Source organism: Coregonus clupeaformis, unplaced genomic scaffold, assembly GCF_020615455.1.
Source record: "Coregonus clupeaformis isolate EN_2021a unplaced genomic scaffold, ASM2061545v1 scaf0273, whole genome shotgun sequence".
NCBI classification, from domain to species: Eukaryota; Metazoa; Chordata; class Actinopteri; order Salmoniformes; family Salmonidae; genus Coregonus; species Coregonus clupeaformis.
In genome coordinates this window covers 430001-456386 of record NW_025533728.1, presented here as the reverse complement: position 1 = coordinate 456386, position 26386 = coordinate 430001, and the positions used below count along the sequence as shown (strand labels likewise).

At 46.5% G+C, this 26386-nt stretch overlaps 3 protein-coding genes across 3 annotated transcripts; 1 reads left to right on the top strand and 2 right to left on the bottom strand.

The window, feature by feature from the left end:
- Nucleotides 1–759: 759 nt before the first annotated feature.
- On the bottom strand, nt 760–2650 carry LOC121556771 (mitotic-spindle organizing protein 1). Its single transcript, XM_041870675.2, has 3 exons — nt 2391–2650; nt 1931–2076; nt 760–1366 (listed from the first exon to the last, which is right to left on the bottom strand). Exons 1-3 carry the CDS (start codon nt 2443–2445, stop codon nt 1343–1345), a joined length of 225 nt encoding a protein of 74 aa, XP_041726609.1. The 5' UTR covers nt 2446–2650; the 3' UTR covers nt 760–1342.
- A 100-nt stretch (nt 2651–2750) lies between these two features.
- Nucleotides 2751–10876, top strand: LOC123484324 (protein aurora borealis-like). The gene is made up of 10 exons (XM_045214532.1): nt 2751–2811; nt 3135–3299; nt 4041–4147; nt 4454–4584; nt 4903–5013; nt 5175–5437; nt 6694–6850; nt 7082–8082; nt 8418–8558; nt 10576–10876. Exons 2-10 carry the CDS (start codon nt 3156–3158, stop codon nt 10597–10599), a joined length of 2079 nt encoding a protein of 692 aa, XP_045070467.1. The 5' UTR covers nt 2751–2811; nt 3135–3155; the 3' UTR covers nt 10600–10876.
- A 743-nt stretch (nt 10877–11619) lies between these two features.
- On the bottom strand, nt 11620–24925 carry LOC123484321 (exosome complex exonuclease RRP44-like). The gene is made up of 20 exons (XM_045214524.1): nt 24615–24925; nt 24192–24349; nt 23250–23443; nt 22732–22805; nt 22328–22495; nt 21738–22013; nt 21377–21514; nt 20981–21127; nt 20629–20745; nt 20349–20450; nt 20083–20147; nt 19858–19953; nt 19615–19743; nt 19033–19119; nt 18580–18736; nt 14223–14437; nt 12947–13115; nt 12451–12609; nt 12198–12320; nt 11620–11972 (listed from the first exon to the last, which is right to left on the bottom strand). Exons 1-20 carry the CDS (start codon nt 24831–24833, stop codon nt 11904–11906), a joined length of 2862 nt encoding a protein of 953 aa, XP_045070459.1. The 5' UTR covers nt 24834–24925; the 3' UTR covers nt 11620–11903.
- Nucleotides 24926–26386: the final 1461 nt, after the last annotated feature.

Here is a 26386-nt window from a genome sequence, read left to right as displayed (position 1 = left end):
CAAACGAGCTAATTTTTCTCCGAGCCAGCGGCGGGGAACAAATTAAAGTATTTTCTCACCTACTGAAGCTAAATGTTGATTTTTCTTCTCTTCTTCACTCCTCCACATTTAGCAGCTGGCTGCCTGTGCGTTTCACATCAACTCAAATGAAAGACAATCTTGTTTTCATTAATTTCCAACACAGTGAGTCTCTTGTTATGGAGATTAAAATGAGTCTGTGATGCCCATCATTTGTCATGATGATAGACTGGGGGCCCCAACCCAGAGATGCCAATACACTACATATGTTTTGCCTGGGTAGATACATCTAATAAATGCCTGGCTGTATTTGATAGACCACATTTGTCTTACTGCTCCCACAACACACATTTGGAGGAAGCACATGCTCAGCCACAGTGCACCTTCCAAGGGCCATGCGGAAGGGAACAATGGTAGACTACCTGCAACCAGCAGCCTTCATGTTGACAGTTCATCTTGCACTTCCAAAAAGAAACACCCACCCTAGATTACCTCCTTCATTTGTATTATGGGTACAGAGAAATGTTCCTGAGATCTCCAATTGAAAGACAGGTGTCCTTTTCAGAGAATTCCTCAACAGAAGAACATTGCAGACAGATGACTAGGAGGATATAGTATCTATGCTTATTTATGACTTTTTTTATTTAACTAGGCAAACTTTTCTACTTGTAAACTGGATAGTACCTCTGAATCCATCATGATCTAATGGATAATTAAAGAAACACTGCCACCTTGTGGATATAAAATGCAACTGCTTTTAATCTTGAGTTGAATCCATCATTGACAATCCTGGACACTTTGAAAAAAAAAATGACATGCCAGATGTTGAAGAAAAAAGAGACATTAAATTCATATAAAACCAAACACAATTCTCAATAAATTATTGACAGTTTTTTTACACATCCAGAAAGCCATAAAGGAATCGAAAACAACCCATCATTGTAGCACTGTGTGATGATTGGGAGTGCCAATCAATGTATCCTTCAGTCAGAAGAGAGACGACTGGACTGACAACCTATATGATTCTGAGGGAGGGAGGGGTACTGAAACATTGGATATCTGGGCATTGCAGTCATTCATATTGTCAGATTGCACGCCAAGCTGATGACAGGAACACAAAAGTCAAGGAGAATTGGCCTCTGACGTTTACAGACCAAATGTTACACACACCATTTTCCTTCAAATGAAGCCAGGGGTCAAATACAGAGGCACGAGGAATAGGTCAGGGTAATAGAAGCTCACTATTTGGCAATATTTTGAAACTTGACAGCGTGAAAAGACTTCCACTCAGCAGCATTGTTCTGTTGGGATCGGTCTCGGATCTTCAGTTGGTGCAGTTTTCTGAGGCCTGGAACAGAAGGCAGACACATATTGTCATCTTTTTTACACATCAGGTGCAACATGCAACAGTGGTGAGGCAGAGATGGAGGTATCTAGATCCAGTCAGAAAGAGTAGCCTATCAGTCAGATTGAAGCATAATGGACTCATAAAAACCCTGGCAGTTATGTGAAGGATAACCACAACAATTGACCTTGTCCTGTACAGAGCAGAATCTATGACAGGGCTCTCCAACCCAGTTCCTGGAGAGCTACCGTCCTGTACAGAGCAGAATCTATGACAGGGCTCTCCAACCCAGTTCCTGGAGAGCTACAGTCCTGTACAGAGCAGAATCTATACAGCTCCCAACCAGTGGAGAGCTACCGTCCTGTACAGAGCAGAATCTATGACAGGGCTCTCCAACCCAGTTCCTGGAGAGCTACAGTCCTGTACAGAGTAGTGAGTCTCTATAGCAGGGCCCACGGGACAAACTTGGCCCAGACAACATTTGGTTCTCAAAAGTGTGGGCAACCTTGTTCTATTGCGTCTCAGTTCTGTAAGTACTTATCCCTGTCCCCCTGACCCTGGCCTTACCTTTAGTGAATCGGAGGCTTTACGTAGCTCCTTGATGACAGAGGACAGGGCCTCTGGGTTGATGCCCTGCTCACACAGCCTGACACAGATAGACAGAGACTGCATGTCCAGCCCTGTGTTCAGCAGCCTAGAGATCTCCAGCAGCACTTGTGGGGGAAAAGTAAGAGAGAAAATATAAAAATATGTCTGGCATATAACAAGCTGTATAGTTTAAACCATGTCACGTTTCAAGATAAAAGCATTCTGACTAATACTGCTGTGTGGTGGAGTTGTTGCCATGGGTACAGAACGAAATATGATAACGTTAGCTAGCTAGCTATTTACCTAGCTAGCTACCTTACTGTCAAGGCAATCTTTAGGCATTGCAATCAGTAGTGTATGTGTCACATTAGTAAAACACATATCTACGTGCTACAACAGACATTATCATAACCTAGCAAACTAACGTTAGCTAACTCACCATCCATCGTTTCTCGGACAGCATTCATGTTGTTAGCATTAGCACTGCTAGCCATGATCAGTTATTGTGGGACCTCCGAGATTAACTCAAACAGCAACTTCAACAGTTCAAGCTAATTTACAAAAATAATTCTGCTATAACAAACCCGTCATTTGGATAAATTAGAAATTGTACATTTGTTGCTAAATTCTACCATGAGTAGATACTTTGCTAGTTAGCTTGCTAACGACCACACAAGAAGCGAAAGGAAGTGACGTTGATGTAAATTTGGAGCGTTTTGAAATCTTCAATCTGATTGGTTATGAGGCACTTCCTGACAATGTCTATTGGCCAATGGGCGTTGTGGGAAAATTGAAATAAACGTTTGAAACAACTGACTCAGGAACTTATTTTAGTTGTGCTGAAGACTTCTGCAGCTGCTGTAAGTATCAAGGCTCCAATATCAAATAACATATCGAATAGATCGATCAAATTATCCTCTCAGAATAGTTGCTAAATCCTTAACTAGCTAGGCATTTAACGAAATGTTTGGGATAGCAAGCATGTACTAGATTGTGGGACCAACAGCCAGCTAGTTTAGCTAACGTTAGATAACTAGCTAGCTACACTTTCATGTAAGTAAGGTTTGTTCTCTAGGTAGTATTACAGTAATTGTTTGGTTTTCTCTAGTACTTGGTGATCTTTGATAGCATACTATTTATACTGGATCAAAGCTGATTCATGTTTGAATTCCTGCATCAATAGGTTCAGGTTTGTGGTCAGACTATGGGAGATCTCCAGATCACTCCTGAGACTCCAGGGAGGCCAGCTATCCATAATCCCTTCGAGAGCCCCAACGACTACCATCGCCTGCAAGAATCCGTGGTCCCCAGCCCCTCTGTCTTCAAGTCCTCCAAGTCCTCTGGAGCTGTAAGTGTAAACCTACACAGTGTACAAAACATTGAGTTGCATTGCCTTTTGCCCTCAGAACATCCTCAATTCATCAGGGCATGGACTACAAGGTGTAGAAAGCATTCCACAGGGATGCTGGCCCATGTTGACTCCAATGCTTCCCACAGGTGTGTCAAGTTGGTGGACCATTCTTGATACACATGGGAAACTGTTGAGTGTGAAAAACCCAGCAGCGTTTCAGTTTTTGACACACTCAAACCTGTGCCCCTGGCACCTACTACCATACCCCGTTCAAAGGCACTTAAATCGTTTGTCTTGCCCATTCACCCTCTGAATAGCACACATACACAATCCATGTCTCAAGGCTTTAGAAAAAACTTAGTTAACCTGTCTCCTCCCCTTCATCTACACTGATTGAAGTGGATTTAACAAGTGACATCAATAAGGGATCATAGCTTTCACCTGGATTCACCTAGTCAGTCTGTCATGGAAAGAGTAAGTGTTCCTAATATTTTGTACACAGTGTATATTTGTGGTCTGGTCTTGTATAGTTCCCCCACTTCAATAGCCTGAAGGACAACAACTGACCTTGTCTCATGATCACCAAGTCAGTTAACATGTTTGTCTCCTTCAGAAGTCCTGTCATTGTCCTCTTGTGAACGTTATCACCCCTTTTATGGAGCCACCTGGTGACGTTCCTTCAATCACTACCTTGTATTGAATCTCTATTCTTAATGTTTTGTTGATCATTGTTTTCAGACACCAGCCAAGTTTAAATGGGACATAGATGAGATGTCTAGCCTGCTCCCTGTGCACATAGACGCTGAGGATATCCACCGCCAGTCCATGTACCTCAGTCAGACCAGGTGAGGAACTAGTAACCAGTCCATATACCTCAGTCAGACCCAGTGAGGAACTAGTAACCAGTCCATATACCTCAGTCAGACCCAGTGAGGAACTAGTAACCAGTCCATATACCTCAGTCAGACCAGGTGAGGAACTAGTAACCTGTCCATGTACCTCAGTCAGACCAGGTGAGGAACTCTGACCAGGTTAAGGTTTACAATGCACGCAAGACAAATGGAGAGCACTTTGAAATACAACTGCTGTTGAGAGGTTGGAGGTATTGGTTTATTGATCTGGTAACAGCTTTGTTTTTTGAAAATATCCAGGATCGATACTGACATCGAGGAGAAACGTCAGAATGCTATCGAGCAGTTTTTCACGAATGGCGCCATTGTGCCTTCACCATGGACCGAACAAGCAAGCAAACAGAAATCAGCACAGATGCACTTTGGGAAGAGTAAGTGAATCCAATGAGTTCGAGTAGAGCTGCTTTTCACTTACACACATACACATTCATTATACTGTTGTTTTATTTTGTGTTTCCTGAATAACTGTCTGACTGTCTTATGAGGCCCTGTGTAGCTCAGTTGGTAGAGCATGGCGCTTGCAACGCCAGGGTTGTGGGCTCGTTTCCCACGGGGGGCCAGTATGAAAATGTATGCACTCACTAACTGTAAGTCGCTCTGGATAAGAGCGTCTGCTAAATGACTAAAATGTAAATGTAATGTTCAGCCATTTCTATGGAGGTTAAATGAGTCAATGTTTCTATCTTCAGGCTCCATGTCCCCACAGATACTAGAAGAGCCACTACCAACTAAAAAGACCACAGTAGGCTGCCAGACAGTCCTGTCCTTACCTGTGGACTTCCAGCTGGACAAAATATTAGGTACACCTTTACATTTCAGTCAATGCTCTTCGAGTGAACACTCCATACACATAATATTGATCTCTGTGCAGATATTACCAGACTGCCAGGACACCTTATCAGGTCTCACAATTAACCTGTCTGTCTCTGTGTGTGTTTTGCCCGTCCCTCCCCCACCCCAGGAGAGTACTACAGATCGGAGGAGGCGTCTCAGCACGATCAGGTTCAGGAGAGCCTGAGCTCCTCGTCTCTGAGACGGAAGTTGTTTCTGGACGGCCACGGGAGCGGCTCAGAGTCCTCCAGCCCCCCCAGCCCAGAGAGAGGAGGAGGGGAGGGAGAGCCCCCTGGGGGAGAAGGGGGAGGGGATAGAGATTTCCTCTCACCAATGAGCGCCTCTCCTTTGCCCTGCCTGTTGTCTGGCATGTCTGCCCTGACCCCCTCCACTGTAAGTGTGCCACTATTCAATGTCAATGAGGTCTGACCAGTGTGTATAGTTACAGTTTAAGTGAAACATGCTAGCAAGTGTGGTTTGTTGCTATGGTTCTAAGCATGCGTTGCTATTATCACAGGGCTGCCAATCCTTTTCCTGGAGAGCTGCAATCCAAAAGGTTTTCACTGGGTCGGGTTAGTTACAACTGGGGTTGGAGTGAAAACCCACAGGAGGGTAGCTCTCCAGGAACAGGGTTGGAGTTAAAACCTACAGGAGGGTATCTCTCCAGGAACAGGGTTGGAGTTAAAACCTACAGGAGGGTAGCTCTCCAGGAACAGGGTTGGAGTTAAAACCTACAGGAGGGTAGCTCTCCAGGAACAGGGTTGGAGTTAAAACCTACAGGAGGGTATCTCTCCAGGAACAGGGTTGGAGTCAAAACCTACAGGAGGGTAGCTCTCCAGGAACAGGGTTGGAGTTAAAACCTACAGGAGGGAGGCTCTCCAGGAACAGGGTTGGAGTTAAAACCTACAGGAGGGTATCTCTCCAGGAACAGGGTTGGAGTTAACCTACAGGAGGGTATCTCCAGGAACAGGGTTGGAGTTAAAACCTACAGGAAGGTAGCTCTCCAGGAACAGGGTTGGAGTTAACCTACAGGAGGGTAGCTCTCCAGGAACAGGGTTGGAGTTAACCTACAGGAGGGTAGCTCTCCAGGAACAGGGTTGGAGTTAAAACCTACAGGAGGGTAGCTCTCCAGGAACAGGGTTGGAGTTAAAACCTACAGGAGGGTATCTCTCCAGGAACAGGGTTGGAGTTAAAACCTACAGGAGGGTAGCTCTCCAGGAACAGGGTTGGAGTTAAAACCTACAGGAGGGTAGCTCTCCAGGAACAGGGTTGGAGTTAAAACCTACAGGAGGGAAGCTCTCCAGGAACAGGGTTGGAGTTAAAACCTACAGGAGGGTTTCTCTCCAGGAACAGGGTTGGAGTTAACCTACAGGAGGGTATCTCCAGGAACAGGGTTGGAGTTAAAACCTACAGGAAGGTAGCTCTCCAGGAACAGGGTTGGAGTTAACCTACAGGAGGGTAGCTCTCCAGGAACAGGGTTGGAGTTAACCTACAGGAGGGTAGCTCTCCAGGAACAGGGCAGCCCTGCTAGCAGATGCTATATTCCTTCTAAAGTGGTACTGTGTAAAACATCTAGGAGGGAATCTGTTTGTGAGGAAGGTGTTTCAAATAAAGGTGGAACCGCTTGTTTTCCTCTCTCTCCATTTAAGGGTCTTCTGTCGTCCAGCCCGATCCAGGGTCGTCACCGAACCTACAGCCTGGGCAGTGTCACCAGCCCCCAGTTCCCTGAGCGGTCCTCTCCTGCGGGCTTCAAGTCCCCCGCCCTGTCCCCCATCGGACCACAGTTCACACAGACACCCATAGCAGGTATACGAGTCCTTTTAAAGAGGTGTTTTTATGTCCTTATTGGCATATTGTGTCTTAAATGTTCTGTTATACCATAAACCTGAAACCTTTGGAGACATTATCTGTGGACACTGATTGAATATGTCTGTGCAGATTCACAGTCTTTCACAGCCCTCAACCTGTTGAATCAAATCATTAGGTGAAAGGTATCAATGTTATTTGAGTTTTGCTGTGATTGTTTTTCCTGTCTAGGAGAGAGGAAGAAGCTGAGTTTCGTGACCCCCGAAGGTGTTCCCCTAGACATGGACATGAACTCCTGTACAGAGAGCCCCTACGTAGACGGCTGTTCCCCCATCCGCTTCTGCTCCCCGCTCCAGCTCCCGGGCCAGACCCAGGACAACCCCAAGCTCAGACTCCGAGCCCGCTGCTGGGCCTCACCCCCAACGATCTCCCCCAACCCTTCCCTCCCGGGCCAGACCCAGGACAACCCCAAGCTCAGACTCGAGCCCGCTGCTGGGCCTCACCCCCAACGATCTCCCCCCAACCCTTCCCTCCCGGGCCAGACCCAGGACAACCCCAAGCTCAGACTCCGAGCCCGCTGCTGGGCCTCACCCCCAACGATCTCCCCCAACCCCTTCCCTCCCGGGCCAGACCCAGGACAACCCCAAGCTCAGACTCCGAGCCCGCTGCTGGGCCTCACCCCCAACGATCTCCCCCAACCCTTCCCTCCCGGGCCAGACCCAGGACAACCCCAAGCTCAGACTCCGAGCCCGCTGCTGGGCCTCACCCCCAACGATCTCCCCCAACCCTTCCCTCCCGGGCCAGACCCAGGACAACCCCAAGCTCAGACTCCGAGCCCGCTGCTGGGCCTCACCCCCAACCATCTCCCCCCAACCCTTCCCTTCCTGGACCAGGAGAACATCTGTCCTTCTACTCCACTACCACCCATGGAGCTGGGCTCCCCGCTGCAGTGTGTACCCAGGACCAGTGAGGGTCTGCTGGGGCCGGGGAGGCTGTGTGAGGGGGGTCCGGGGATGGCCCAGCCTCTGTCAGACTCAGTGAAGATGGAGGAGGAGAACGGCGAGGTGGAAGTGGAACTCCCTGAGGAAGAGGAGGAAGGAGGTGTGACTCCTGTTGGTGTCCGGTTGACCAGCTCCCGTGTGGGGGCGAGTGTGTTGGCAGCGGAGGCGTCTCATATGTTTGTGTCTCTGCTAGCTGAAGGAAGCAGTATCCCTTATGACAACAGCATGCAGGTGTGTATCATGAGGGGAGTCTACTAACTAAACCGCTCCAATCACAACAGACTAGACCTCTAAAGCAACAAGCTGTCCACCAGTTTTACATTTCAGAAAAGGCATTTTCAAGCTTTCTAGGCATGTTTATCAAAAAATGAGGAATAGTTACACTGAAATGTAAGTTAAATTTGACTCTGTTTTTGAAAAAGAAATTGCACTGTTTGGTTGAATGTACACAAACGGATCACTTAATTATTGTTTGACTTTTGATGAACATGTTAATCACTGGGGGAGAGGCACTTATTTTCCAATGTTTTTATTGAATTTTAACTGACTGCTTGCTCTGTGTGTAGGTGGACAGTGGGTACAACACATACGCTGGCACTGCCACCGCCAGCCTGATAGATGGCATGAGTTCAGACAGCCAGAGTAAGGAGTCGTTCGACGCAGCACACATCCCAGACGAGGTCTTCCCTTACACTAGACACACTAAGGTAACATAACCCACACTAGACACACACTAAGACTGAGGTAACATGACACACACTAAGACTGAGGTAACATTAGACACACACTAAGACTGAGGTAACATAACCCACACTAGACACACTAAGGTAACATGACACACACTAAGACTGAGGTAACATTAGACACACACTAAGACTGAGGTAACATAACCCACACTAGACACACTAAGGTAACATAACCCACACTAGACACACACTAAGACTGAGGTAACATAACCCACACTAGACACACTAAGACTGAGGTAACATAACCCACACCAGACCTGGAGTACCTCTACACACACTTAGAAAGCACACTAAACCAAAGTGCATAATTACAAATAGCACCATATGTGCAAATCTAATTGTATTTGTCACATGCGCCGAATACAAGAGGTGTAGATTTTACTGTGAAATGCTTACCTACGAGCCCTTTCCCAACAACGCAGAGTTACAAAGGAAGAAAAATCAGCAAAGAATTAAAAGGGAAATAGTAACTTGGTAGAAGCTGTTCAGCAGTCTTATGGCTGGGGGGTAGAAGCTGTTCAGCAGTCTTATGGCTGGGGGGTAGAAGCTGTTCAGCAGTCTTATGGCTGGGGGGTAGAAGCTGTTCAGCAGTCTTATGGCTGGGGGGTAGAAGCTGTTCAGCAGTCTTATGGCTGGGGGGTAGAAGCTGTTCAGCAGTCTTATGGCTGGGGGGTAGAAGCTGTTCAGCAGTCTTATGGCTGGGGGGTAGAAGCTGTTCAGCAGTCTTATGGCTGGGGGTAGAAGCTGTTCAGCAGTCTTATGGCTGGGGGTAGAAGCTGTTCAGCAGTCTTATGGCTGGGGGGTAGAAGCTGTTCAGCAGTCTTATGGCTGGGGGTAGAAGCTGTTCAGCAGTCTTATGGCTGGGGGTAGAAGCTGTTCAGCAGTCTTATGGCTGGGGGTAGAAGCTGTTCAGCAGTCTTATGGCTGGGGGTAGAAGCTGTTCAGCAGTCTTATGGCTGGGGGGTAGAAGCTGTTCAGCAGTCTTATGGCTGGGGGTAGAAGCTGTTCAGCAGTCTTATGGCTGGGGGTAGAAGCTGTTCAGCAGTCTTATGGCTGGGGGTAGAAGCTGTTCAGCAGTCTTATGGCTGGGGGGGTAGAAGCTGTTCAGCAGTCTTATGGCTGGGGGGGTAGAAGCTGTTCAGCAGTCTTATGGCTTGGGGGGTAGAAGCTGTTCAGCAGTCTTATGGCTGGGGGGTAGAAGCTGTTCAGCAGTCTTATGGCTGGGGGGTAGAAGCTGTTCAGCAGTCTTATGGCTGGGGGTAGAAGCTGTTCAGCAGTCTTATGGCTGGGGGGTAGAAGCTGTTCAGCAGTCTTATGGCTTGGGGTAGAAGCTGTTCAGCAGTCTTATGGCTGGGGGTAGAAGCTGTTCAGCAGTCTTATGGCTGGGGGGTAGAAGCTGTTCAGCAGTCTTATGGCTGGGGGGTAGAAGCTGTTCAGCAGTCTTATGGCTTGGGGGTAGAAGCTGTTCAGCAGTCTTATGGCTGGGGGTAGAAGCTGTTCAGCAGTCTTATGGCTGGGGGGTAGAAGCTGTTCAGCAGTCTTATGGCTGGGGGTAGAAGCTGTTCAGCAGTCTTATGGCTGGGGGGTAGAAGCTGTTCAGCAGTCTTATGGCTGGGGGTAGAAGCTGTTCAGCAGTCTTATGGCTGGGGGTAGAAGCTGTTCAGCAGTCTTATGGCTGGGGGGTAGAAGCTGTTCAGCAGTCTTATGGCTGGGGGTAGAAGCTGTTCAGCAGTCTTATGGCTGGGGGTAGAAGCTGTTCAGGACTCTTTTGGTCCCAGACTTGGCACTCCGGTACCGCTTGCCGTGCGGTAGCAGAGATAATGACTTGGGTGGCTGGAGTCTTTGACCATTTTCAGGGCTTTCCTCTGACACCAGAATTGGACTGGATTTCATTTATTTGAGTTCACACACTGGTAAGCCATGATTGACGTGGTACAATGAAGACGCACATACACACGTATACTTTTTTGTTTTCCAGACTATTTTTCCTCAACACCATTGAGTGAGCTGATTGGAAGAGAACACAAGGAAGCCCCACCCACCTTTAACCTCCCTGCTGAAGCCTAAAATGATGTCATCCCATATATTTGTTGCAACATTTAAAGCAGTCATGTCGGGTGTATTCATTGGTCGGGTTCTGTAGCAAAACGGTTTGCAACGGAAACAGTTTACTCTAGGAACGGAACGGGACCTACCTGAATTTGTCCAATAGAAACACATTTCCGTTGCGTAACGCTTTCTGTTTGGAGTAATCGTTTGTTAGAAAACATTTAGCAAGACTAAACGCTTTTGCAACAGAATCGGTGTACTGAATACACCCCTGGCTAAGTGAGAACTTTAAATGCCATCAATCGCTGCTGAATTTGCACAAATGAACCTTGAAATGAATTCATATTGGCGCTAGCTAGCCCTCTTAATGGAGTTGAAACGTGCTCACTTAGGTGTGTCCCTATAGAGTTCACTCTGTAGAGAAAAGGGTGCCATTTTGGATAACTTAGTGTTGACATGAACAAGGGACTGATGAAACTTGACGTTCAGTTGTTATGTACTGTATGTATTTATACTCTTGTTGATTGTGAATTTCGCATTTATATTAATCATTTTTCGATTTTTGATCAGTTAAACAATTACGGGGATGTGATTTGTAATTGAGGTACCTCGCAAATGTGATAAATGATTTTTTTTTATTGTAAATTGTTAGAAATATTTCTGACTGCAGAGCTCCCCTTTTAAACAGCCACCATCTGCCTTCTGAAGAGCTGATGAAATGACATGTTTTATGGTGTTATTAAATGGATGTACAGTTCTGACTAGATCAGAGCCACATTAAATAATGTACAACTGGGCTACTCTTCAGTTTCCCTGGCAACATGATGTCTGGGCGTAACTACAGTTCAATTAAATGCATCTACTCCAATCATGAAATAGAGCCAACGAGGTGCGAAAAGGACCATTGGTTAAAACCAAGACATTTATTGGGAGTTGTACAAGGTAACACTCCCTCTAGAATAGTCCATACAAACCCCCATGGGTCAGGAATAGAAATCCATTATAATCATGGCACAGTACATCACCCCATTCTACAGGTTACTGTCATCTCAATAACATTCATCTGGAAGGTTGACGTTCTATAGGTCAAGGGGGGAAAAAAAAGTTTTCTGAATGTTTCTATGACTGAAGGTTTTAAAATCATAACCATATTAACCACAGGATGTTCTGTGCTTGTCATGTAGAAAAAAAGCTTAACATTTTAAAATAACTCAAAACTGAGCTAAGAGAAAGGTTTCATTCTGAGGATGGCGTTAGTCAGCGGTCCAGTTTAGCTCTCTTGGCCTCTGGTTCGGGCTCAGACGGCGCAACACTCACTCCACAGATCTAGAACACAACAACAATATTAGTTACATGTCCAACCAGTAGCTGAAATGAGTGATTGACATGACATTAGAAGGCTATTTTACAGCATCTGACACATACTGTTACCTGGACATAGTTTTGAGTTCATAACTCCATGGAAATGACCACCATAGTATGACATGTAGATTCCCCAGGATCTCTGAAACTGACTGGGACCTGAGTAAGTTCAAAACAACACAAACATACCACAGGTTCGACCAGGGACATCCTGATCTTCTGGTGCTGGACGTTGGACGCGTCCAGACTGATGGTCACTTTGACCTTGTCAAACATGTTGAAGGAGTGACCCTCCACCGTCAGACTAGGAGCCTGTGCGCGCACACACACACACACACACACACACACACACACACACACACACACACACACAGAGAGTTACAGTTGAGGCATACACAAGAAAATTCCTTTACATTTTCTCTCTGACACACAGCGAGGGTACCTCTTCGTTGAAGATCAGTTTGGGGCTGGGTTTGTCTTTGTTCTCGAAGAACACTGTTCCCTCCAGACCAAACTTAGGGATGAGGACGATGATGGCGTTCTTCCTCACAAACAGGATGAATCCCTCCTCGTTCAGGATGCCTCTGCTCTTGAAGAACAGCTGGAGGAAAGGATCCATTATCACTACAGTCCATAAGCTCCTCAGACTCAGTAGCACATCTGCCATCTAGGCCATGGTCTTATTCAATCATCATCAAACTGACGGAAACCGGGAGGGACTACCCACAAATGACCAGTAAGAAATGCTAGTTTTCGATTTCCGTTGCAAAGCATTTTGCTACAGTGCGCTAATGAATGTGACCCAGGTCCCCTTTGTAAAATGGGTCTCTCGTCTTCATCGGGACTTCCTGGTTAAATAGTTTGTGTGAGTGAGTCCAGTACCTGTGTGTGGAAGGCTAGTCGCTCTAACAGGTTAGTGTGTCAGGTCAGTCCAGTACCTGTGTGTGGAAGGCTACAGAGGCTCTCTGTGCGTACTGGGCCATCTTGTGTCTGTAGTTGAGGTTGTTGCAGAGGGCAGACTGCTTGTGTTTGTCCATCAGGTCTGGGTAGGTGCTGTCTGCTCCGATGGCTACAGCCAGCAGCCGATGCACTATGATGTCAGAGTATCTGTAGAGGTTACAATAACATCAGAAACAGACAGGAGAAAGGAGTAGAGGGGTGTGGACCAGACAGGAGAAAGGAGTAGAGGGGGGTGTGGACCAGCCAGGAGAAAGGGAGTAGAGGGGGGTGTGTGGACCAGAAAGGAGTAGAGGGGGTGTGTGGACCAGACAGGAGAAAGGAGTAGAGGGGGTGTGTGGACCAGAAAGGAGTAGAGGGGGTGTGTGGACCAGCCAGAAGAAAGGAGCAGAGGGGGTGTGTGGACCAGACAGGAGAAAGGAGTAGAGGGGGTGTGTGGACCAGCCAGAAGAAAGGAGTAGAGGGGGTGTGTGGACCAGACAGGAGAAAGGAGCAGAGGGGGTGTGTGGACCAGACAGGAGAAAGGAGTAGAGGGGGTGTGTGGACCAGACAGGAGAAAGGAGTAGAGGGGGTGTGTGGACCAGAAAGGAGTAGAGGGGGTGTGTGGACCAGCCAGAAGAAAGGAGTAGAGGGGGGGGTGGACCAGCCAGGAGAAAGGAGTAGAGGGGGTGGACCAGCCAGGAGAAAGGAGTAGAGGGGGTGTGTGGACCAGCCAGGAGAAAGGAGTAGAGGGGGTGTGGACCAGACAGAAGAAAGGAGTAGAGGGGGTGTGGACCAGACAGGAGAAAGGAGTAGAGGGGTTGTGGACCAGTCAGGAGAAAGGAGTAGAGGGGGTGTGGACCAGACAGGAGAAAGGAGTAGAGGGGGTGTGGACCAGCCAGGAGAAAGGAGTAGAGGGGGTGTGTGGACCAGACAGGAGAAAGGAGTAGAGGGGGTGTGTGGACCAGTCAGGAGAAAGGAGTAGAGGGGGTGTGTGGACCAGCCAGGAGAAAGGAGTAGAGGGGGTGTGGACCAGAAAGGAGAAAGGAGTAGAGGGGGTGTGTGGACCTGCCAGGAGAAAGGAGTAGAGGGGGTGTGTGGACCAGACAGGAGAAAGGAGTAGAGGGGGTGTGTGGACCAGACAGGAGAAAGGAGTAGAGGGGGTGTGTGGACCAGACAGGAGAAAGGAGTAGAGGGGGTGTGTGGACCAGCCAGGAGAAAGGAGTAGAGGGGGTGTGTGGACCAGACAGGAGGGCGAGGTAAAGTGTGTGTTCTCACCGTCTGATAGGTGATGTGAAGTGGGTGTAGATGGGAGAGGCCAGTCCATAGTGGTGGAAGTCACTGTCCATCCCGGAGCAGAAGTACACAGCCTGCATCATGCATCGTGTTGCTAGGATACGCAGCAATGTGTTGAAGTAAGGGAAGCCGTCCACCTGGGCCGCGTCCAGAGAGTCAGCTAGAGCCTTGGCCGAGTCCGTGTGGATCACCAAGTCCTGGGGGAGGAGGGAGATGATGTCAGGGTCACATTACAGCCATGTCGGGGGGGGGACAATGTTAGGGCTACATTACATCCATGTCGGGGGGCAGACGACAATGTTAGGGCTACATTACATCCATGTTGGGGGGAACAATGTTAGGGCTACATTACATCCATGTCAGGGGGGACACAATGTTAGGGCTACATTACATCCATGTCAGGGGGGAACAATGTTAGGGCTACATTACATCCATGTCGGGGGACACAATGTTAGGGCTACATTACATCCATGTTGGGGGACAATGTTAGGGCTACATTACATCCATGTCAGGGGGGACAATGTTAGGGCTACATTACATCCACGTCAGGGGGGGAACAATGTTAGGGCTACATTACATCCATGTCGGGGGCGACAATGTTAGGGCTACATTACATCCATGTCAGGGGGACAATGTTAGGGCTACATTACATCCATGTCGGGGGGACAATGTTAGGGCTACATTACATCCATGTCGGGGGGACAATGTTAGGGCTACATTACATCCATGTCGGGGGGACAATGTTAGGGCTACATTACATCCATGTCGGGGGGACAATGTTAGGGCTACATTACATCCACGTCAGGGGGACGACAATGTTAGGGCTACATTACATCCACGTCAGGGGGACGACAATGTTAGGGCTACATTACATCCATGTTGGGGGGAACAATGTTAGGGCTACATTACATCCATGTCAGGGGGGACAATGTTAGGGCTACATTACATCCATGTCAGGGGGGGGACAATGTTGGGGCTACATTACATCCATGTCGGGGGGGACAATGTTAGGGCTACATTACATCCATGTCAGGGGGGGACAATGTTAGGGCTACATTACATCCATGTTGGGGGGACAATGTTAGGGGCTACATTACATCCATGTCGGGGGGAACAATGTTAGGGCTACATTACATCCATGTCGGGGGGACAATGTTAGGGCTACATTACATCCATGTCGGGGGGGACAATGTTAGGGCTACATTACATCCATGTCAGGGGGGGACAATGTTAGGGCTACATTACATCCATGTCAGGGGGGACAATGTTAGGGCTACATTACATCCACGTCAGGGGGGGACAATGTTAGGGCTACATTACATCCATGTCGGGGGGGGACAATGTTAGGGCTACATTACATCCACGTCAGGGGGACAATGTTAGGGCTACATTACATCCATGTCAGGGGGGACAATGTTAGGGCTACATTACATCCATGTCTGGGGGGGACAATGTTAGGGCTACATTACATCCATGTCAGGGGGGACAATGTTAGGGCTACATTACATCCATGTCAGGGGGACAATGTTAAGGCTACATTACATCCATGTCGGGGGGGACAATGTTGGGGCTACATTACATCCACGTCGGGGGGACAATGTTAGGGCTACATTACATCCATGTCGGGGGGACAATGTTAGGGCTACATTACATCCATGTCGGGGGGCAATGTTAGGGCTACATTACATCCATGTCAGGGGGACAATGTTAGGGCTACATTACATCCATGTCAGGGGGAAGACAATGTTAGGGCTACATTACATCCATGTCAGGGGGACGACAATGTTAGGGCTACATTACATCCATGTCGGGGGGACAATGTTGGGGCTACATTACATCCATGTCGGGGGGGACAATGTTAGGGCTACATTACATCCATGTCGGGGGCGACAATGTTAGGGCTACATTACATCCATGTCGGGGGGGCAATGTTGGGGCTACATTACATCCATGTCGGGGGACAATGTTAGGGCTACATTACATCCATGTCAGGGGGGGGACAATGTTAGGGCTACATTACATCCATGTCAGGGGGGACAATGTTGGGGCTACATTACATCCATGTCAGGGGGGGAACAATGTTAGGGCTACATTACATCCATGTCGGGGGGGACAATGTTAGGGCTACATTACATCCATGTCAGGGGGGACAATGTTAGGGCTACATTACATCCATGTCAGGGGGGGACAATGTTAGGCTACATTACATCCATGTCGGGGGGCAATGTTGGGGCTACATTACATCCATGTCAGGGGGACAATGTTAGGGCTACATTACATCCATGTCAGGGGGGACAATGTTAGGGCTACATTACATCCATGTCAGGGGGGACAATGTTAGGGCTACATTACATCCACGTCAGGGGGGACAATGTTAGGGCTACATTACATCCATGTCAGGGGGGACAATGTTAGGGCTACATTACATCCATGTCAGGGGGGCAATGTTAGGGCTACATTACATCCATGTCAGGGGGGGACAATGTTAGGGCTACATTACATCCATGTTGGGGGGGGGCAATGTTGGGGCTACATTACATCCATGTTGGGGGGGGGACAATGTTAGGGCTACATTACATCCATGTCAGGGGGGACAATGTTAGGGCTACATTACATCCATGTCAGGGGGCAATGTTAGGGGCTACATTACATCCATGTCGGGGGGACAATGTTAGGGGCTACATTACATCCATGTCACGGGGGGACAATGTTAGGGGCTACATTACATCCATGTCAGGGGGGAACAATGTTAGGGCTACATTACATCCATGTCAGGGGGGGACAATGTTAGGGCTACATTACATCCATGTCAGGGGAGGACACAATGTTAGGGCTACATTACATCCATGTCAGGGGGACAATGTTAGGGCTACATTACATCCATGTCAGGGGGGCGACAATGTTAGGGCTACATTACATCCATGTCGGGGGACAATGTTGGGGCTACATTACATCCATGTCGGGGGGACAATGTTAGGGCTACATTACATCCATGTCAGGGGGACAATGTTAGGGCTACATTACATCCATGTCAGGGGGGGCAATGTTAGGGCTACATTACATCCATGTCGGGGGGGCAATGTTAGGGCTACATTACATCCATGTCGGGGGGACAATGTTAGGGCTACATTACATCCATGTCGGGGGGGACAATGTTAGGGCTACATTACATCCATGTCAGGGGGGGGGGACAATGTTAGGGCTACATTACATCCATGTCAGGGGGAGGGGACAATGTTAGGGCTACATTACATCCATGTCGGGGGGGCGACAATGTTAGGACTACATTACATCCATGTCAGGGGGGGACAATGTTAGGGCCACATTACATCCATGTCAGGGGGGGGACAATGTTAGGGCTACATTACATCCATGTCGGGGGGGCCAATGTTGGGGCTACATTACATCCATGTCGGGGGACGACGACAATGTTAGGGCTACATTACATCCATGTCGGGGGGCGTTCACAATGTTAGGGCTACATTACATCCATGTCGGGGGGGACGACAATGTTAGGGCTACATTACATCCATGTCAGGGGGGGAACAATGTTAGGGCTACATTACATCCACGTCATGGGGGAGCAATGTTAGGGCTACATTACATCCATGTCAGGGGGACAATGTTAGGGCTACATTACATCCATGTCGGGGGGGGGGACAATGTTAGGGCTACATTACATCCATGTCGGGGACAATGTTAGGGCTACATTACATCCATGTCAGGGGGACAATGTTAGGGCTACATTACATCCATGTCAGGGGGACGGGACAATGTTAGGGCTACATTACATCCATGTCAGGGGGACGGGACAATGTTAGGGCTACATTACATCCATGTCGGGGGGACGACACAATGTTAGGGGCTACATTACATCCATGTCAGGGGGGGACGCGACAATGTTAGGGCTACATTACATCCATGTCAGGGGGACAATGTTAGGGCTACATTACATCCCACGTCATGGGGGACAATGTTAGGGCTACATTACATCCATGTCAGAAACTGGGATAATAGGGAAATGGGGGGAAACATGTCAGTCCTTTTTATTGTTGGTCCTTCAACCCAGATAGGAACAGTCTTATTAAAACTGTTTTAGCTAGCTGTTTGGTCTATAGATGTACCTTATTGTTTTTGTTGTTTCTTTTTTGTCTGGTCAGTCTGAATTATTTTATTTTTTGTTGTCTGTCAGTCTGAATATATAGATGTACCTTAGACTTGTTTTAGATGTTGTCTGGTCAGTCTGAATATATTTTTAGATGGTGGTCAGTCTGAATATATAGATGTACCTTAGACTTGTTTTAGATGTTGTCTAGTCAGTCTGAATATATAGATGTACCTTAGACTTGGCAGCCTTGTTGAGGATGTCATAGTTAGATGGAGGAGGGGCGGGGTGCTTCCTGAGAAGAGCACACTCTGAGAACTCATCATAAATCTTCTGAGCTACTGAGATGTTGGCCAGCAACATGAACTCCTCCACCATCGAGTTGGTCTCCCTGGGGAACAATAAAGTTATTTGAATTTGAACACACCGATACAGCGTGGACATCAAGTTAAGTCTATGAGCAGAGGCACAGATCTACTGCTGGGTTTTATGACCAAGTGACAATGTAAAACTGGAAACAGAATGATGCTTTGACAGGTCACAAAAGCTTGACAATATTCATGTAAATTCAGTTGAACTTGTTGAAGTTTAAACCACTTTAGTCAGGGTCAAAACGACAGCACAGTTTCAAGCACCATGAATAGAACCTTATTTTAAATTCTATATTCTAAAAGCCTAACAACGTACTTGAGCTCCTTGGTCTGTAGGTCTATGGGGTCGTGAGTCTCACTGTCGATGTGGAAGCGAACCTCGGGCGAGGAGAGAGTCAACGCACTGAAACACAGAACAGAAACCACCACGTTAGAGTTAGAGCACCTAAAGACATGTATTTATACATTCCAAACAGAGTAAACATATAGATTAATGAGACTAGCAACGAGATCAATAAACAATCAATCCATCAACCAACTAATCACTTTTGGAATACATCAATCTGCCACAGTTCTAACGATCCATCTCTTTCAACAGTTGGGGGAAAGGTTATCAACTACAGACATCACATACCCTTTCTCTATCCTCCGTCTCTTCAGGATCCTGGCTAGTCTGTTCAGGCCTCGTAACCTCTTACCATTTCTCTATCCTCTGTCTCTTCAGGATCCTGGCTAGTCTGTTCAGGCCTCGTAACTCCCTTTTCTCTTACCATTTCTCTATCCTCCGTCTCTTCAGGATCCTGGCTAGTCTGTTCAGGCCTCGTAACCTCTTACCAATTCTCTGTCCTCTGTTTCTTCAGGATCCTGGCTAGTCTGTTCAGGCCTCGTAACCTCTTACCCTTTCTCTATCCTCTGTTTCTTCAGGATCTTGGCTAGTCTGTTCAGGCCTCGTAAGCTCTTGGTGGTGTCATCATTCATGTTGGTGTCATCAATCCTCATCTGGGCCTCAGCGTACGTCAGGGGAGGCCTGGAGGAAGAATAATCATTCAATTCAATCAACTTTATTGATCCCTGAGGGGGAAATTGTAAGTCTTACATTGTCTCAATCACAACTCTTACATTGTCAAATGCGTGAGTTTACTCTCCCCCTACCTTGGAGTTGATGACACTTTTAGTGAATCTGGTCTTAACTATCTCAGCCTTGTCGTTGATCTCCCATATACAAGAGAAGGCCAGCCTACAGAGAGGAGACCACGAACATCACTAATGGCTTTAAGAATAAACAAATACACTTTTTTGTTGTTGAAGGATGACAAAAAAAGCAAGTATGATACCGTCTGTCTTAAAGAGGTATTACAGTACTGACCTCTCTACATTGGACCGTAGGGAACACAGGTTAGAGCTCAGCAGTTCAGGAACCATGTCGATCCTCTGTGGAAGACAATCAGCTGTGTTAACAACAAAAGACTCAGGTATTTCTGAAATGGCACCCTATTCCCTATATGACTACTTTACCGGGCTCTGGTCAAAAGTAGTGCACTATATAGGGAATAGGGTGTCATTTAAGATGCACCAAAAGAGCTAGCTAGGGTTCATCAAGGTTCCTATGTGATGGTACAGGTGGGCTCCTACCCTTCCAGTCAGGTAGACTGTAGTCCCTCTGTTAGCTGCTTCCAGGTCCATGGTGTTGCCTGGCCGTATGAAGTGGCTCACATCAGCAATGTGGACACCAACCTTCAACCCAAAAAGAAACACGCATGATGACTTCTCAACTTTAAATTCTGTTCCATCCTATTACCAATTCAATTGATTGTGTTACCTCATCCAAAATGGATTATGTTACCTCATCCAAACATTCATCCATCAAATAAAACGTTGTGGTAAACTGTGTGTTAGTCCAGCAGGGTCCTACCTCTTGGTTCCCATTGGGAAGGTCTCTACAGTGCAGAGCATCATCTATGTCAGTACAGCCAGGAGGATCCACACTGCAGACTGTCAGGTTCCTCAGGTCCTCTCTCACAGCCATGTCCTGAGAGAAGGGGAAATAAGGTTTAGGGATGCATTATTACCCATTATAAGCATGTTATGAGCCTTTATAACGTATTATAACCACGCCATAATGCATTATACCAACAGGCTTTAAGTAGCGTTACCAAATTGTTGATTGGTATAGCTACAACAACGTAGCCACCAGCTAACAACCATTGATATATGTCTTGACACAAAATGGCCACCATAACAGGACCCCTGTGCGGTGCAGTTACCTCCTCTGTGATGTTCCAGGGCATCTTGGGGAGGAAACTGAGGACGGCCTGTGAGAAGTCCTGGTGTGGGACATCATGCTCCAGCAGTAGCACCTCCGTCTCTGTCTCCTTGTCCCCTGCACTGCCCAGGCTACGAACAAAATGACCCTGAGAGAAGGAGAGAGGGAGGGAGGGTGAGGAGAGAATGGTGTCTAGTCTCTGCTAGTCCCTCAATGAGAGAAAGAGAGAGATCAGTGTTTGACTCTGACTGAGGTGCGTTCCAGGTCCTCTTTACTGCAGTCGCGCTGCACATCTCATGTACACCATACACTTCTCCAGGCACGGATAACCGATTATGATATCCGATAATCTGAGCCGCCCAAACTGCAATAAAGAGCACCTGGGACGGACACGTACATTGGGGTATCTGGAGTGCTTGGGCCAGCCGTCGATAGCCACCATGATCCTCTGTCCTGCCAACGTGGCCGCCTGGCGGGTCTCGATGCGGATCCTGGGGATACAACGGTCAGCTGGGGTGAAGAGGTGACGGGTCGCCTGGGAAGGAGGAAGGGGTATAAGAGACCACTAACTATGAGATATCTTTGGTCTTCTCCACATTCGTTAGCACAAAACAAGTACCACAGACAACAAATAATCACAAGAGAAACCAAAGCATGGTGGTATATGCATCCATATAAAGAAATACTAATTTCTGAAGGATTTGATTGATTTACTGATTGACAGAGCAGAGTGAGGTGACGTTAGTTAGGCTAGTTACCTCTTTGATTTGGGACAGGAAGAGCATGCCACAGAAGGGTCTCCAGTTCCTCTTGATGATGCCCACCACTCTGCCTGTGGGTTTCCGTGACTCCGCCCCAGACAGACCCCTCTTCAACTCTGCCTCCTCCTCCTCTGTGACATCATCCTCCTTGGGCCCCTCGTCCTGCAGCACCACAGAGGACGGAGCCACCCATTGGTTCAGAGGCAGGATCTCCACAGCAACCACATCCTGATGGACAGCCCTGTTCAAGTTCTGTAGGCCTTGGATCAGAACCTGAGGGGCGGGACAGGAAGAGGAAGTGTTACCATGGTAACCCACGCTGCTTTGTTTACATTTCCCATCCAATCAATCACTCATCCCCATCTCACCAGCTGGCACTCAGAACAGCATCAAAACATTCTCCACTCCACAAAATAACACTGTTGATAACTCGCTTTCCAAACAAGGTACATGAACAGAGGAGTCAACTAAAGATGAGGAAATATTCAGCAACTCTTGGAGGACTTCAAGAATGTTCCATAATTCTATGGCAGGTTGCAAGCCCAGAATCCACACAATAACATGAGCTATGCTTCAGAAGCACTGACCTCTGTACTGTCATCTCCTTCTCTGTGGACGAACACAGCAGCCTCCAGGTAGTTGTCTCTGCTAGCCCGGAACGTCCCCTGTTGGAAGGTTCCACTCTTAATCCCAGACTGGATCCTAGACAGGGGCAGGTGCTCCGGGAACAACATCCTACTGCTGGTGATCTCATTCTGGGGGGGGGGGAACGGGATCAATTTAATGAATAACCATGAATATGCAGATCTAACTTTCTCTATGAATATGCAGATCTAACTTTCTCTATGAATATGCACATCTAACTTTCTCTATGAATATGCAGATCTAACTTTCTCTATGAATACGCAGATCTAACTTTCTTTATGAATCTAAATGGCTGCTGTAGAAAGTACATTTGTGTAAATGTGATATTGCTGCAGATATTAGTTACCTTGTCATCGTTGGTCAACGCCAGTCGATCCACCAGCTCAGGGTTGGCTATCAGACTCTTGACGTACTCCTCACCTGTGTGGAACAGAGGATGGATGAAGACGGTCTCTTCTAAAGTCCACATGTAGTAGACATGTTTAACACATGTAGTACTGTGACCTTGTGATTAAGGTTAAAGACAAGAACAGTGGTCTCATCTTGGTGTATTGAGGTAACAGATATTGTGATATTAAAGACGAGAACAGTGGTCTCATCTTGGTGTATTGAGGTAACAGATATTTTGATATTAAAGACAAGAACAGTGGTCTCATCTTGGTGTATTGAGGTAACAGATATTGTGATATTAAAGACAAGAACAGTGGTCTCATCTTGGTGTATTGAGGTAACAGATATTGTGATATTAAAGACAAGAACAGTGGTCTCATCTTGGTGTATTGAGGTAACAGATAGTGATATTAAAGACAAGAACAGTGGTCTCATCTTGGTGTATTAAGGTAACAGAGGTGTGCTGTTTCTTACATCTGTATGTGAGCAGGCCGGACTCCTCTGCTTTCTCCTTGTTGCCCCGGTCATTGGTCAGCAGAACAACCTTTAACCCCTCGTCCGTGGGGGTGTTTTTCAGGTGATCACTGTACCACTTTGTAGATACGCGGATGGCTCTGTCATTACGATCGTTGGCGCTTTCCCCCTGCTCTCTCTCTATATACGTTTCTCTGTAACAGAAGAATACAACCATACATGGCTTTGAAAAGCATTGATCAGTCACAAATGCGATGGACAGTTAAGGCGTCAGCATGCTTCAGTTCGGCTGGCGCATAGCCGAGCTCGGTTAGCAGAACGAGTGTGCTCGCATACTTAAAAAGACCTTCGCTTGAAAAACAAGAATAAAAAGCGCCACTAGTACTGTTTGTCCACTTGAGACGCCGTAGCCAGTCAACACTTCCTCAAAAGTCAGAATTAATCTAAGATAACTCAAGAAATCTGTCATTAATTTTGACGTTTTTGCCTAGATCTTAGTTGCGCACTTTTGCATCTGATTAGGATATTTGGTGCAGTATTTCTCAAGTGAAAAACTTAGCATGAGGACGAGTTGTCTCTCGTTGAACGACAACAGGCACTTCATTGAAGAATCCCTACTGTTAACCAATCAGCAATGAGGGGGGCGTAGCCTTCGACTTGCTTCGAGAAAATAAATGTGTGCCCGAACAGCTTAGAAAACCCTTGCCAAAGTCCAAAACAAACAAAAACAAACAAAATGTTGTCATAATATATGCACAAACTCTCGGCTGGGTAGCATGCAGACGCCTTTAGTCTTGCTCCAAGTTATCGCAGTCAATTGCTACATTGGTGTCAGTGGTGGGATAACCCCAAAACCAAGTTAGGCTGCACCCCCTTAAATCACTACAAAACATAAATGACAGCTAGTCACTTATCTAGGCTAAACTCATATTTATTTTCTACCTGTGATGTTCGTTAGTGAAAGTGTAAAAGCGTTTTTCCTTGTCATGAAGGATGTCTTTCAATCGCTTGTAGATGGGAGCGCTCCTGTGGCGGACCTCTTGGAGTACAGTCTGCAGAATGATCACGTTCTTGATCAAGGGATCCTCCAGGATATCAATCTACAGACATTAAAGGGACATTGATATTGATTCAGCAAGGTAGAATGTAACACCTGAAAGGATCGAGTTTGGGAAACCCTGAGCTAGATAAGTGTGGTTCACACTTTCACTAGAGAGGCGTGTCAGACATCTAAACTTTAGTGATGCGGTTGCATAGCTAGCTAGCGTTTACGTTAGACATTTACTTTTTGTATTGATTTGTTAATAATAATAATAAAATAAATAATAAAACGTTTACGTTAGACATTATTGCACAGTAACTTACCTGGCTCAACACAACATTTGTGTCTGGGAGCAGATAGTGGGGGAAAGAACACAAGTTGCTTTCAATGCAAGCGTCTTTCTGCAACACAGACTCTTCTTGATTGCATTCAGTACAAACTTCACTTCCGCACCAAATATCGTCTCGCAGGTAGTGCTCACGCACTATTTTCATAATCCCGCCTGATCGGGTTTTCTTTACGAAAGTTTTTGATTTCAACATTACTCCGATAAATATATATTAGAACAGTAATTTTGATACGTTTCTACTTATAGCTGTACATCAACAAACATTCCACCCGAGACCGCTGTACACACGTGGGGGAGGGAAGATAAAGACATTCCCGGGGTTTCTTGTGACGGATCATATCTGATTCATATTCCATTGTAAAAGTTACTAGATATTTTGTGTACTTTTTATACATTTATCAATTAAATGTGTGTATTTGAGCAACAATTTAGGGGGAATTTTATTATAGATAATTAAATAAGTCATAATTTAATATTTTCCAACTCTGTGTAAAACCTTTTAAGGCCATCTTCTTTTTCTTCTTCATTTTAATGGCGGTGTGCAAACCAACGTTAAGAAGCATTACCGCCACCTTGCGGGCTAGAGTGTGATAGAGACAGTGCAAGTGCTCGTCAAAAACACTGGCATGCATAATCAGAATGGAATACATATCATCTCGTTTCCTTGAAAACTATAAGGAGGTCTGTAGCAACTGATAATGTAATAACGGCCAATAATGTAATATCTGCTAATAATGTATTAACTCTTGCATTTAACATTTTATAAATGCTGATAATGTAATACATTGCCAATAATATGTCATAAATATGCTGAACGCATAACGTAATAACATTTTTGAGCATAATGTAATAGTTACTACAGTTAGTTATTACATTATGCGTTGATTATGTAACATTTTTTTCATCAAAAGTGTAATGACTTCAACCAATAATGTAATAACAACCGAAAATCCCTGTCTTTATCTAATGGCATATTAAGTGTCAGACACTTGAGTCACACTTTGTATGTGCATCTATTGCCACAACAGACTTGCAGGGGGAGGGGCTCACTAACAGACTGACTGACTGACCGATTCACTCACTCACTCACTCACACTTAACCCATCGGCCCAAGGCCAAAATCAGTGTTCTTTTCCACTACTTTAATGTATCTGCCTTTACAGTCCTCTTATGAGCCTCACATATGGAAGTGTTACACCTTTTCTTTTTCAGGTCAACCAGTACAAGAAACCTTTTAATAGAAAGTTGCCTTCACAGCTCTATTTTACATATGCTCTGGTCTTGTGTAGATGCGACAACATTTTGGGACTGTATTATCTGTAATATCTAAGTGTGTGGGAATTCAAATGCCTGAATCTCGCCGTTTATCTCTGCTGGGAACAATGAATATGGGCCCTCCAACATCAGTCCACTGGTTTAATGAACTGTCCAGTTACATTCCCTTAGTAATATATAGATAAAATAAGGATTCAGGAATGTGGTTTGGTGTGTAGTCAGCTTTTACTGAAGCATGACACTTGATCTGCATGAAAAAATAAAAAAGAGTGAATTTAGTTTTTTGTTGTTGTTGTTACATTATTGGGCCCCGTGTAGCTCAGTTGGTAGAGCATGGCGCTTGCAACGCCAGGGTTGTGGGTTGTGGGTTCCCACGGGGGGCCAGTATAAACATTTTTACATAACATAAGTATGCACTCACTAACTGTAAGTCTCTCTGGATAAGAGCGTTGCTAAATGACTCAAATGTAA

Bases quoted from the DNA above. Each gene is read 5' to 3' on its own strand.
- LOC123484321 (XM_045214524.1), bottom strand. From the start codon at position 24,833: ATGTTGAAATCAAAAACTTTCGTAAAGAAAACCCGATCAGGCGGGATT. The intron at 19,954-20,082 runs GTCAGTACTGTA...TCCTCTCTGTAG, and splicing joins CTACGGTCCAATGTAGAGAG to GCTGGCCTTCTCTTGTATAT. The intron at 14,438-18,579 runs GTACATCTATAT...CTCCTCCCCCAG, and splicing joins ACAAGGCTGCCAAGTCTAAG to GACTTGGTGATCCACACGGA.
- LOC121556771 (XM_041870675.2), bottom strand. From the start codon at position 2,445: ATGGCTAGCAGTGCTAATGCTAACAACATGAATGCTGTCCGAGAAACG. The intron at 2,077-2,390 runs GTGAGTTAGCTA...TTCCCCCACAAG, and splicing joins TGTCCGAGAAACGATGGATG to TGCTGCTGGAGATCTCTAGG. The intron at 1,367-1,930 runs GTAAGGCCAGGG...CTTCTGTTCCAG, and splicing joins AAGCCTCCGATTCACTAAAG to GCCTCAGAAAACTGCACCAA.
- LOC123484324 (XM_045214532.1), top strand. From the start codon at position 3,156: ATGGGAGATCTCCAGATCACTCCTGAGACTCCAGGGAGGCCAGCTATC. The intron at 4,148-4,453 runs GTGAGGAACTAG...GAAAATATCCAG, and splicing joins ATGTACCTCAGTCAGACCAG to GATCGATACTGACATCGAGG. The intron at 5,014-5,174 runs GTACACCTTTAC...CCCCCACCCCAG, and splicing joins CCAGCTGGACAAAATATTAG to GAGAGTACTACAGATCGGAG.